The sequence below is a fragment of the Salvelinus namaycush genome, chromosome 27, assembly GCF_016432855.1.
Source record: "Salvelinus namaycush isolate Seneca chromosome 27, SaNama_1.0, whole genome shotgun sequence".
In the NCBI taxonomy this organism is placed as follows: domain Eukaryota; kingdom Metazoa; phylum Chordata; class Actinopteri; order Salmoniformes; family Salmonidae; genus Salvelinus; species Salvelinus namaycush.
The window spans coordinates 23,636,161-23,650,649 of record NC_052333.1 but is presented as its reverse complement, the minus strand read 5'-3'; the positions used below and the strand labels follow the sequence as shown (position 1 = coordinate 23,650,649).

The 14,489-nt window shown below is 41.5% G+C and overlaps 1 protein-coding gene across 1 annotated transcript; it reads left to right on the top strand.

Annotated features, from left to right (window-relative positions):
- Nucleotides 1-1,618: 1,618 nt before the first annotated feature.
- LOC120022478 (splicing factor 3B subunit 4-like) lies at nt 1,619-10,866 on the top strand. Its single transcript, XM_038966398.1, has 6 exons — nt 1,619-1,674; nt 3,190-3,318; nt 8,593-9,135; nt 9,463-9,624; nt 9,955-10,116; nt 10,530-10,866. The coding sequence occupies exons 1-6, from the start codon at nt 1,641-1,643 to the stop codon at nt 10,700-10,702; spliced, it is 1,203 nt and encodes a 400-aa protein (XP_038822326.1). The 5' UTR covers nt 1,619-1,640; the 3' UTR covers nt 10,703-10,866.
- The last annotated feature ends 3,623 nt before the right edge of the window (nt 10,867-14,489 follow it).

The following is a 14,489-nucleotide window of genomic DNA, read 5'->3' as shown; positions in this document are numbered from 1 at the left end:
TTTCTGCCTGTGACCACGATTCTTGCCTTCAGTGAAGGCGAAATAAACACCTGCGAGTGAATCTACACTTTTTTCTCAATGAGTGTTCATTACAACAGTTTTAACCCTTTTATCTGTTTATCTATTATTATTTGTCAACAATATAGTAATATAATAAAATCTTATTTGGAATTATGATAGGGTAAAACAGTTGTGAGCTCAATAATTTGTCAAGAATAAATATATCTAATCCTAGATTCTTAGACTGTACATACAGGGCCTTCAGAAAATATTCACACCCCTTGACTTTTTACACATTTTGTTGTTTTACAGCCTGAAATTAAAATTGATTAAATTGAGATTGTGTGTCACTGATCTACACACAATATCTCATAATGTCAAAGTGGAATTATGTTTTTAGAAATGTTTATAAATTAATAAAAAACTAAAAGCTGGAATGTCTTGAGTCAATAAGTATTCAACCCCTTTATTATAGCAAGCCTAAATAACTTAATGAGTAAAAATTTGCTTAACATGTCAGATAAGTTGCATGGACTAACTCTGTGTGCAATAATGGTGTTTAACATGATTTTTGAATTAACTGTTAAATGGCTAAGAAAACTGAGGATGGATCAACAACATTGTAGTTACTCCACAATACTTACCTAAGAAGGAAGCCTGTACATAATGCAAATATTCCAAAACATGCATCCTGTTTGCAATAATGCACTTAAGTAATACTGCAAAAAAGTGTCAAAGAAATTAAATGAACTTTTTGTCCTGAATACAAAGCATTATGTTTGGGGCAAATCCAACACAAAACATCACTGAGTACCAGTCTAAAATATTTGTTTAAGCATGGTTGTGGCTGCATCATGTTATGGGTATGCTTGCAATTGGTAAGGCCTAGGGAGTTTTTTATGATAAAAAGAAAAGTAATGGAGCTAAGCATAGGCAAAATCCTAAAGGAAAACCTGGTTCAGTCTGCTTTCCAACAGACACTGGGAGCAAATCCACCTTTCAGCAGAACAGTAACCTAAAACTTAATGTAACCGATGTGAAATGGCTAGCTAGTTAGCGGTGGTGCGCGCTAATAGCGTTTCAATCGGTTACGTCACTCGCTTTGAGACCTTGAAGTAGTGGTTCCCCTTGCTCTGCAAGGGCCGCGGCCTTTGTGGAGTGATGGGTAACGATGCTTCGTGGGTGTCAGTTGTTGATGTGTGCAGAGGGTCCCTGGTTCGTGGTCGGGGCGAGGGGACGGACGTAAAGTTATACTGTTACATTAAGGCCAAATGTACACTGTAGTTACTTGCCAAGACGACATTGAATGTTCCTGAGTGGACTAGTTACAGATTTGACTTAAATCGGCTTGAAAGTCTATGGCAAGACTTGAAAATGGCTGTCTAGCAATGATCAACAACCAAATTGAAAGAGCTTGAATAATTTTTGTAAGGAATAATGGGCAAATATTGCACAATCCAGGTTTGGAAATCTATGATATCCATGATATCAATGATATCAGCTGCATCTTGAACGAGAGCTCACCGTTACAGACAGCCCGCCACTAGAGGGCGACTTTATCGAATCGCGTTCTTTGGTTTTGTCGGATATGTTCCTTGCCCATCAGATGAACATAACGCTTCCCTCACGCCGGATTTAACATGGCGGCGGGACCAATTTCGGAGCGAAACCAAGGTAGATAAGTCTTTATAACTTACAATGAATTTCATCAAATGTGGCCATACGGGTAGTTTCAATCACATTTGACCGCATGGCCAGAACACTAGCTAAATTAAGTAGTTAGCCATATCCCCTTGCGTGTGTGACTGCATTCCATTGCCAAACGAAGCTAGTTAGCTTCATTCTCGTGTACTAGCCAACGTTTGCCATATCTAACAAGCTAGCTATTTAGATACATAGACATGACCTGGAAATACAGATACAGGACATTACATGGCAATATCGCTAGCCATATATTTTCATGTCCTGACGGACTCGTCAGATTTGTCTAGGTGTCTGCCGGGCTATGAATGGGTAGCTAGCTGGGTCATTCCTAGTATACGGTTCATTTTATGTCCCCAGGAATTGTTTGTTCATATTTAGTGTAACATTTGTATTCCGAAAGGCATTAACTCTAAGGTCAGGTGTCCTTTACCTTAAAATACAAAAATATGGATCTGAAAGGGAATTTTATTTATTTTAAACGCTTTGTCAGTGGGTGTAGGCCATTATATGTCCAAAGGTGTCATTTATCAACTTCCACAAGAAATATAAGTAGAATACACAAGATGCAATTTTGAAATGTGGTTGTGCATCAACAGTTTCTCTTGTGTAAATCACTGATAGTCACTCAATTAGCCTATGTCAGTATATAGATTTTTCTAGATAGCTGGACGCTAAACTAAGTTACCTATCTAAACCTGTAGTAATCAAAGTCGAATCAGAGCCAGTCTCACTCAGATATCATATAAAAAAAACTCCACCCTATGGCAAAATCTGTAGAATTTCAGGAAATTATATGTAAAATGGTTTTGATTTACAGGGTCAGCCATAGCATTAAAGTGCCCCTGGAGCAATTAGGGTCAAGTGCATATCGACAGATTTTTCACCTAGTCGGCTTGGGGATTAGAACCAGCGAACCTTCGGGTACAGGCCCAACACTCTTAATCACTGGGCTGCCTGCCACTTCTATTCCCTGTCTTTGGCAACACTGCCCATTTTGCAGGGTTTGTGCTAGTGAACCACCACAGATGGGATGTAAAAAGAGTAGATTTACAGCTTTCTTGTGCACTGCTCGGTAATGTAATAGGAACCGATTATGTACATGGGGATGGTGTTGCTAAAAACAGGTAACGTTAGTCATTTCGTCAGAACTTTAAATATCTCGTATGGCAAGGTCTTCTGTTTGGGTTTATACACATCCACTTAACAACCATGTTGTTGTTATGTTGTGTTGCTACCATGCTGTATTGTCATGTGTTGTTGCCTTGCAATGTTGTCTTAGGTCTCTCTTTATGTAGAGTTGTGATGTGTGTTTTGTTCTATATTTATATTGTATTTATTTTTTAAATGTTTAATCCCAGGCCCCCGTCCCCGCAGGAGGCCTTTTGGTAGGCCGTCATTGTAAATAAGAATTTGCTCTTAACTGACTTGCCTAGTTAAATAAAGGTTACAAAAATAAAAATGTGGTTTTGCTCTCGATCACTTTAGATGCCACCGTGTATGTGGGTGGTCTGGATGAGAAAGTGGCAGAGCCACTGCTGTGGGAGCTCTTCCTACAGGCTGGGCCTGTGGTCAACACTCACATGCCCAAAGACAGAGTCACGGGACAACACCAAGGTAAATAACAGTCATAAACAACACATTGGTAACAAAACTGACACATTCTACCATCGGTAAGACCAATAAAATATGCTACACTTTACGGCAGTCTAACGTAGGTGCACATGGTGAGGTGGCACACTCATGTTTGCAAATAGGAACTGTGTAGAAATAGCCTATACAAAAAAGACAGACCATTGTAGATTATAAACACAGAAATTGCTTCTGGTAGTAATCAGGGGTTGTGTTAGAATTCAGAGATCTGCATTTTCAATACGCAGACCATACAAAAATCTGCATATTAAACCTTTTCACTTGCGTTTTATATTGAAAGTCATGTTTCAGATAACACATTAGTGCAACACATTTGGTAGAAAATGGCTTCGTTTTCATCATATGACAACAGAAGTGCAACGCTGTTTGGCTAGCAGCCATACAAGTAAATGAGCTTACAATGAAAAAGCAAGGTATTTTTTGCTTAAATGATGCATGGCCGTCATATTTCTGTTAATCATCGAAGAATGCGTCCCAGCTACATTTCCTAATGTTTTGCTTGAAGTTAATCTTGCATTTTATCAGAGAAAATTAGGTTATGCTGAGAAAAGTGTTAAGTTCATGTTTTAAGTATCCCTATATTTCGGTTATTACGGGGCTATCACTCTGTCGAGAGTGCGCCTGCGCAGGAAGTTTGGTTGTTGATGGACCTAGCCTTGAGAGGAATGGCTACCTTGTATTGTGTTCATACAGTATAGTAAACTTTTTAAAACTGGAACCTTGTCGTTGTGTCATTTCGAGTTAACAAAAAGTACCAGAAAAAAAGTAGCTACACGTCAGTCAGAGCGCTGCCTGTTGATAGAATGCCCTTTGGTGAATTCTCATCCAATTAGAGAAGTGCAACTGAAGCACAAAATATGTCTGATGCCGAGCAGAATTTACAATAGGAACCTTTTGTGGTCTGCGTTTACAATACGCAGCAAGATATTTGTTATATATATCTTTTGTGAAAAATGCAGAATTCTGCTTAATTACACTGAACAAAAATATAAACACAACATGCAACAATTTCAAAGATTTTACTGAGTTACAGTTCATATAAGGAAATTAGTCAATTTTAAATAAATTCATTAGGCTCTAATCTATGGATTTCATGACCGGGAACACAGATATGCAAGAAGCTAAGGTAACTGAACTAAGTGACTATCACCACGTAGCACTCACTTCTGTCATCATGAAGTGCTTTGAGAGACTAGTCAAGGATCATATCAGCTCCACCCTACCTGATACCCTAGACCCACTCCAATTTGCTTACTGCCCTAATAGGTCCACAGACGACGCAATCGCCATCACACTGCACACTGCACACTGCCCTATCCCATCTGGACAAGAGGAAATCCTATGTAAGAATGCATTTAACACCATAGTTCCCTCCAAACTCGTCACCATCCTGGGTCTCGACCCCGCTTTGTTCAACTGGGTCCTGGACTTTCTGACGCCCCCCCCCCCCCAGATGGTGAAGTTAGGAAAAATCTCCACCACGCTGATCCTCAATACTGGGGCCCCACAAGGGTGCGTTCTCAGCCCTCTCCTGTATTCTCTATTCACCCATGACTGTGTGGCCCTGCACGTCTCCAACTCAATCAAGTTTGCAGACAACACTACAGTGGTAGGCTTGATTACCAACAACTATGAAATGGCCTACAGGGAGGAGGTGAGGGCCCTCAGAGTGTGGTGTCAGGAAAATAACCTCTCACTCATTGTCAACAAAACAAAGGAGATGATCGTGGACTTCAGGAAACAGCAGAGGGAGCACCCCATCCACATCGACAGGACAGCAGTGGAGAAGGTGGAAAGTTTTTAGTTCCTCTGCATACACATCACGGACAAACTGAAATTGTCCACTCACACAGACAGCGTGGTGAAGAAGGCGCAACAGCGCCTCTTCAACCTCAGGAGGCTGAAGAAATTTGACATAACTTAAAACACTCGCAAACTTTTACAGATGCTCAATCGAGAGCATCCTGTCAGGTTGTATCACCACCTGGTACGACAACTGCACTGCCCTCAACCGCAAGGCTCTCCAGAGGGTACTGCGGTCTGCACAACACATCACCGGGAGAAAATTACCTACCCTCCAGGACACCTACAGAACCCGGTGTCACAGGAAGGCCAAAAAGATCATCAAGGACAACAACCACTCGAACCACTGCCTGTTCACCCCACTATCATCCAGAAGGCGAGGTCAGTACAGGTGCATTAAAGCTGGGACTGAGAGACTGAAAAACAGCTTCTATCTCAAGGCCATCAGACTGTAAATCAGCCATCACTAACATAGAGAGGCTGCTGCCAACATACAGACTCAAATCTCTGGCCACTTTATTAAATGGATTTAATAAAGGTGTCACTAGTCACTTTAAATAACTCCACTTTAATAATGTTTACATATCCTACATTACTCATCTCATATGTACAGTTGAAGTCGGAAGTTTACATACACCTTAGCCAAATACATTTAAACTCAGTTTTTCACAATTCCTGACATTTAATCCTAGTAAAAATCCGCTGTCTTAGGTCAGTTAGGATTACAACTTTATTTTAAGAATGTGAAATGTCAGAATAATAGTAGAGTGATTTATTTCAGCTTTTATTTCTTTCATCACATTCCCAGTGGATCAGAAGTTTACATGCACGCAAGTATTCACGCCTCTTAATTAAATTGTTTAACTTGGTTCAAACGTTTCGGGTAGCCTTCCACAAGCTTCCTACAATAAGTTGGGTGAATTTTGGCCCATTCCTCCTGACAGAGCTGGTGCTCCAAAAAGTAAGATATTTGTCCCCATGAGCAGCTGCAAACCGTAGTCTGGCTATTTTATGGCAGTTTTGGAGCAGTGGCCTTTTAGGTTATGTCGATATAGGACTCGTTTTTACTGTGGATATAGATACTTTTGTGTCTGTTTCCTCCAGCATGTTCACAAGGTCCTTTGCTGTTGTTTTGGTATTGATTTGCACTTTTCGCACCAAAGTACGTTCATCTCCAGGAGACAGAACACGTCTTCTTTCTGCGATATGACAGCTGCGTGGTCCCATGGTGTTTATACTTGCATACTATTGTTTGTACAGATGAACGTGGTACCTTCAGGCGTTTGGAAATTGCTCCCAAGAATGAACCAGACTTCTGGAGGTCTACAATTTGTTTTCTGAGGTCTTGGCTGATTTAATTAGATTTTCCCATGATGTCAAGCAAAGAGGCACTGAGTTTGAAGGTAGGCCTTGAAATACATCCACCGTACACCTCCAATTGACTCAAATGATGTCAATTAGCCTATTAGAAGCTTCTAAAATGACATAATTTTCTGGAATTTTCCAGCTTAGTCTATGTAAACTTCTAACACACTGGAATTGTGATACAGTGAATTATAAGTGAAATAATCTGTCTGTAAACAATTGTTGGAAAAATTACTTGTGTCATGCACAAAGTAGATGTCCTAACCGACTTGCCAAAACTATAGTTTGTTAACAAGAAATTTGTGGAGTGGTTGAAAAACGAGTTTTAATGACTCCAACCTAAGTGTATTTAAACTTCCGACTTCAATTGTACATACTGTATTCTATACCATCTACTGCATCTTGCCTATGCCGCACGGCCATCGCTCATCCGTATATTTATATGTACGTAGTCTTATTCATCCCTTTACATTTGAGTGTATGTGTGTATGTATATAAGGTAGTTGTTGTGAATTTAAGATTACTTGTTAGATATTACTGCACTGTCAAATCTAGAAGCATAAGCATTTCGCTACACTCGCATTAACATCTGCTAACCATGTGTATGTGACCAATACAGTTTGATTTGATTTGGTCACAGATACCTTAAAAACAAAAAATAGTGGCATGGATAAGAACCAGTCAGTATGTGGTATGACCACCATTTGCCTCATGCAATGCGACACATCTCCTTTACATAGAGTTGATCAGGCTGTTGTTTGTGACCTGTGGAATGTTGTCCCGCTCCTCTTCAATGGCTGTGCGAAGTTGCTGGATTTTGGCAGGAACTGGAACACACTGTCGTACAGGTCAATCCAGAGCGTCCCAAACATGCTCAATGGAGCATTGGACATGGAGATGAAGCATTATCATGCTGAAACATGAGGTTATGGCGGCGGATGAACGGCACGTCAAAGGGTCTCAGGATCTTGTCACAGTATCTCTGTGCATTGAAATGCCATCGATAAAGTGCAATTATTTTCATTGTCCGTGGTTTATGCCTGCCCATACCATAACCCCACATCCATCATGGGGGCACTCTGTCCATCAGCAAACCGCTCGCCCACACGACATCATATACACTGTTGTCTATCTGCCCGGTACAGTTGAAACTGGAATTCATCTGTGAAGAGCGCACTCCTCCAACGTGCCAGTGGCCATCAAAGGTGAGCTTTTGCCCACTGAAGTCAGGTACGACGCCAAACTGCAGTCAGGTCAAGACCCTGGTGAGGATGACGAGCACACAGATGAGCTATCATGAGACTGTTTCTGACAGTTTGTGCAGAAATTCTTCGGTTGTGCAAACCCACAGTTTCCTCAGCTGTCCCGGTGGCTGGTCTCAGACGGTACCGCAGATGAGGAGGAGGTAGTGGAGGTCCTGGGCTGGCATGGTTACACGTGGTCTGCGGTTGTGAGGCCAGTTGGACTTTCTGCCAAATTATCTAAAACAACAAAGGTGGCTTATGGTAGCGAAATGAACTTTAAATTATTTGGCAACAGCTCTGGTGGATATTCCTGCAGTCAGCATGCCAATTGCACGCTCCCTCAAAACTTAAAACATCTGTGACATTGTGTTGTGTGACAAAACTGCACAGTTTAGAGTGGCCTTTTGTTGTCCACAGCACAAGGTGCACCTGTGTAATGATAATACTGTTTAATCAGCTTCTTGAAATTCCAGACCTGTCAGGTGGATGGATTATCTTGGCAAAGGAGAAATGCTCACTAACAGGGATGCACAAAATTTAAGAAATACGTTTTTTGGCTTATGGAACATATCTGGGATATTTTATTTCAGCTCATAAAACATGGGACCAACACATTATATTTGTGTTCAGTGTATGAAGGGTATTGAATTGAATAGGTCTATGCTATGAATGCAAACCCAACACTTGATGTCATGTTATATTTGGAGACTGCTTTAGCGACAAATAGCCTGTCAATAATGCTGATTAGAAAGAGACTTTAACAGTTATAATTGAATGTTGTTCTTTGCTCTGCCCCCCCCCCCCCCCCCCCCCCCTGCTCTATAAGGCTATGGCTTTGTTGAGTTCCTCAGTGAAGAGGATGCGGACTATGCCATCAAGATTATGAACATGATTAAACTATACGGCAAGCCCATCCGTGTCAACAAGGCCTCAGCGCACAACAAAAACCTGGATGTGGGCGCAAACATCTTCATTGGTAACCTAGACCCGGAGATTGACGAGAAACTCCTCTACGACACGTTCAGTGCCTTTGGGGTCATACTCCAGACGCCCAAGATCATGCGTGACCCGGACACTGGCAACTCCAAGGGCTACGCCTTCATCAACTTTGCCAGTTTTGACGCCTCTGACGCAGCCATCGAGGCCATGAACGGCCAGTACCTGTGCAACCGTCCCATTACGGTGTCATATGCCTTCAAGAAGGACTCCAAGGGCGAGCGGCACGGCTCAGCCGCTGAACGCCTCCTAGCAGCACAAAACCCACTTTCGCAGGCCGATCGGCCGCATCAGTTATTCGCAGACGCACCGCCTCCCCCCTCTGCCTCGACCCCTGTCCTCACCACCCTGGGAGCCGGGATGCCCATGCCTGGTAAGTGTGTGTGTGCGTGGAAGTGGGTGCACCAGGGTTGAATAATTTAATTTCATCTTCCAAAATCCTTCGGGTATTTTGTGGGTGTACTTAGATAGGATCACTATTTGCCTTGTATAGCTTAGCCATAGATTGTGCTCTGTAGATTTGTAAGAGTAAGAATGTCAAAAACTAGATTTTCCTCACAATTTGAAAGTTTTATGTTGGCTTCACAATAACTTAACTAATAACACATCTAGCCTCAGTAACACATCTACATCAAGTTCATTTCAATTCAACTTTACAAAATGTGCAATTTCTCTCTCTTTCTCGGATCTTAAATTCCAGGCATGCCCCCTCCTGGTGCCTTCCCTCCTGTGCCACCCCCCGGATCCATGCCTCCTGGTATGCCCCCTGGCATGCCCCCAGCCCCAGGGACACCAGGACCCCAGGGAGGGGGCTCAGGCCCCCCACCTGGCCCACCACCCTTCCACCAGGGCATGCACCCGGGTAAGTCACTCACCACGACCATATCATTGGAATGAGTACAACTGTCAGGAAAAGTTTTCCCAGATTGTTACATTTGGTAATTGTAGTGTGTGGAATTGTAAGTTAGTGCTACTTCTGGTTAAAGAAAGAGAGCTTATTGTGTGTGATGAGGTGCATTAATATATGCCATTTAGCAGACTCTTTTATCCAAAGCAACTTAGTCATGCATGCATACATTTTGCGTATGGGTGTTCCCGGGAATCAAACTCACTATCCTGGTGTTGAAAGCGCCATGCTCTACCAACTAAGCTACTGAGGCCCACCACCAATGATATTGTTCATATCCAACAGGAATGCCCCAGATGCCCATGCATCCTCATGGCCATCCCCCGGGTATGGTGCCTCCACCGGGCCCCCCAGGATCCAACCAGCACCGGGCACCTCCACCCCCCGGCATGCCCCCTCATCCACACATGGGCATGCCACCGAGAGGGCCCTATGGGCATCCCATGGGTGAGTGCTGTGCCTTCACAAGGCTAGGGATAAGCTGATAGGAGATTTCAACTGATAGGAGTTGAAATCTCTTATCAGTTGAATAATTGCCTTTTAGTTGACTCCTGATTCATGCAAAACATTTCATCACTTTTGGTTATGTTACTATTCTGTTTCTTAATGTTTAAAGCTAGAGTCCGCATTTGGTACTTCCATTTTGGACTTTTACAAAATGTATGTAGTTGTAAACAAACACGGTTTAGCTTCAAAACATTTTGACAAATGTATCTAAAGGGACACAATAAATAAATACATTAATTTGATGGATATCCTAGAGCTTTGTTTCCTAATATCCTTGTTGAAATGTGCTGCTTGCTCTGAGATGATATATCATTGTGTGAATCGCCCCTCTCTCTCTCTCCCCATCCACACAGGTCACCCCATGCATCCAGGCATGAGAGGACCCCCTCCTCCCATGCCCCCACCAGGCTACGGTGGGGGTCCCCCTCGTCCACCTCCGTTTGGTTTCCAGAGGGGGCCTCCAATGCCACCGAGGCCCCCCGGCGGCCCACCTCGAGGTCCCATGAGAGGACCAATGCCCCCATAGACTACGGAGGACCACAGCAAGGCGCATGACCATGCTTTCATTTAGCTTTTTTTTTGTTCTATTCCAGATGACAATTTAGAGACATAGTGTAGCTCCATTTTTTTGTATGTTTTTTTTCTTCACTGTACAGATGCCAAACCTGCAAGGAATAAAGGTTTTAATACAACAAATTGGGTCTTTCAATTGATGTCCTTTCAGTTCTCTCAGATGAGATTTAATTCAGAACATGCATCATATCAATCAACTTCTGCTTTCCTGGTACAAACATAAGACACAAAATGTAGTTGGTCCCCTGAATAGGTTAGAAACTACAAATGTGATCAAAAGGCCAGTCGTTTGAGACCATTGGTAGCCAGGAGAGAAGGTGATGCATGTCCATAATGACAAGATGAATGGGATGGTTATGTTTTGACCAGACAAAGCACACGTAAGTTGATAGGTTCCAGACCTAATAGAAACTAAAACCTCTTCACCTAATAGAAACCTGAAGTGTTTTTTATAAACCCCCTGAAGTAACTAGAAACCCACAAGATACAGTGCCTTGAGAGAAAGCTATGGGTAGATTACAAATACTAATTCTGCACTTGCTTCCAAACTACAAAAAAATGTGTTTGTGTTGCGTCCATGTTGAATGAGGCACTCACTCGGTCTGTTGCCATGGTTATGGCAGATGCCACTTTTCTGAAGTAGTGGGTTATGGAGGAGGATGTAAAGGGCTCACACTGATATTTTAAGCCATTTTTGATCATTTAAATTATTGATATTGATTCTTAAAGATATAGTAAAAATTGGTTGATGCCACTGAGCGCCAGCTGAAAATGGATTTTGAGAATGAGTTAATTGTGGCTGGACCCAACCTAGCTTGACCATGGAGACAGAATATTGAGTGTGTCAGCCCAGACCTAGGTCAACAACACGAAAACAAGGCAGTCATGGAAAATTTCTCTGGGCTGTGAAAATCTTCTAGGGGTCACTTCCGGTTCCGTGGTATCTAGGTCTCTTTTCATGTCACTTCGATACAGCTATGACCGGAAGTGATTTTCGTACGTAGCGGGTAAGGAGAGCATTTTCGCTAAGCCTTTTCTTAGCCTTAACCTCAGTCTCCTAACCTTCTGCGTTAATTCTAACCTGCTGTGTAAGTTCTCCTAACCTGCTACGAAAAAGTTAATTCCGGTCATAGCTGTATCGAAGTGGTGTTAAGTGTTTCTCTTTTTTTAGGTGGATAATGTTTCCTTACATTGTGAAGGGTACTTATTTTACTAATTATTATTAAGCAGGTCTTATAATGAGCAGTGGTGGAAAAAGTACCCAATCTTTTTACTTGAGTAAAAGTGAAGACCCAAATGACCCAAGTGAAAGTCACCCAGTAAAATACTATTTGAGTAAAAGTCTAAAAGTATTTGGTTTTAAATATACTTAAGTATCAATAGTAAATGTAATTGCTAAAATATACTTAAGGATCAAAAGTATAAATCATTTTTAATTCCTTATATAAAGCAAACCAGATGGCATAATTTTCTTGTTTTTAAAATGTACAGATAGCCAGGGGCATGGTCCAACACTCAGACATAATTCACAAACGAAGCATGTGTTTAGTGAGTCCCCCAAATCAGAGGCAGTAGGGATGACCAGGGATGTTCTCTTGATAAGTGTGTGAATTAGACAATGTTCCTGTTCTGCTAAGCATTCAAAATGTAACAAGTACTTTTGGGTGTCAGGGAGAATGTATGCAGTAAAAAATACATAATTTGATTTAGGAATGTAGTGAAGTCAAAAATATAAATATAAAAGTAAAGTACAGATACCCAAAAAAATGACTAAAGTAGTACTTTCAAGTATTTTTACTTAAGTACTTTACACCACTAATAATGAGTGATTAATGAGTGCAAACAAAGAGGCTTAAAACCCTATATTAGATTGGTTTATTAAACTGCCCTTTAAAATAAGAGTTAGCAATTTTCATAGAGCTAGAATAACTGATATTTTCTGCATAACTGAGCTGGGCAGGAAAGTCATGGGTAGTCAATTAAGCTCACTTGTTTCTGGTCCTGTGATGTCACTAGGTGGGATGGGCCAGTGGTTGGCATAGAAACAGGGGCAGGTGTGTGTGAGAGATAGAAATATGGGGTTGGCATTTTGATTTTTCAGCTCAGGGAGACATGTCCATTAACATGGAAAATATTGTTTCAGAGACCTCTTATGCCTGTTGATTAGGGGCTACTATTAGTCTTATTCCAACGATTAAAAAAAACATACAACTCATATTTAAGCTGTTCTATTAGAACATTGAATTGGAGCAGAGTAATACAACATTTGGCAACTTAAGTGTATCACTGAAAGGGAGGCAATTCTTATTATAGGCTGTATGTAGGCCTACATGTTTGCGTGAGTGGTAAAGATACATCTTTTCATTCAGGGTATGTAAGCCTAATACAGCTAAAGCTTAGGACACATTCATCGATTTGAAACATAAACATACCAACACCTTGATTAATATCAATAGGCTACACATCATAGTTGCTTGCTTTCACATGTAGGCCTAGACATGATTCAAATAGAATTGTGTGTGTGTGATGATGAGAGGGTGTGGTGGGCAACATTTAATGCGAAAGCAAAATGGATGTTTAATACTTAGAAATTGTTTGAAATACGGGTTAAGATAAATGAATAACTTGAGAACCAATAAGAGAGCGGGGGGGGGGGGGGAATCTACGATGCTACTTATGGTACCCACTGAGGTGGTACCTCTTGGTTCTAGCATCACGCTTCCTCTTCAGTCAGTTGGGTTACGGGGAGCCTATCCACGTTGGAGCAGCAGCAGCATCAACGCACTGTCATCCTGTTGACAAAATTCAAGCTGAGGATATAGTGAAATCCATGTCCATAATTACGGTGAGATGATGCTGTTACCTTTACTAAAATGAAACTCGGCAAATTAGTTATAATTAGACTACATAGGCCGACTCCGTTGTTATACGAATGTGGATGTGCGTGCTTCCCAAAATATCTTACCCACTGGCCACGATTTAGGATGTGAAAATCATATCGTGTTTTATTGAAATGTAGCCTATCTATGCGACTATGCAGGTCGATGCAGACTCAATACAGACTAAAATTATTGATGTTATTGATATTTCTTGTAGCCTGTTTAACATGACAGCAGGCCTATCTATCTAACATGATACCCAAGTCTTCCCTGCGTAAAAATGCAGTCACGACGATTCAATGTCTCTTCAAATGAAGAGATTGGAACTGTGTTTGAGTTTAAATCGTTTATATTACCGAAAACATGTTGAATATTGCATTTAGATAATTATTTCAACAATTGACCTAATTGCTTTAGGTCAGTTGTAAAAGTCGCGCTGGTCTTGTTGCACTACGTTAAATATTTAATTATAGGCTTATCCGAAATAAAATTATCAAAATAAAAGATATTACTGGTAGCATACTATCATGATTTCGCAGTCGTATCGCGCCTGAATGGAGAAATGTGTTATAATTTTGCCATCGTCCTTCACGTAGGCGATTCAGCATGATTGTGTTGGCGAGGGGGATGGTAACTAGGCATTGTGTCATCCTCAGGTTTTTAAAGGGGGATTCCGTGTCGACTGAATGCCAACCGTCCGTAGTGCATGTTATTGGCAGACCATTTCTGAAATAATAAACTGACACTTGTGACCTTGCCAAGATCTCACAACGATTGACCATTATCTTGAAGCCGTGCTACTTTTGGCAAGACAAGACATGTGCATACTTTGCCTCCATCTATAACGACCTTGTCTCAGAC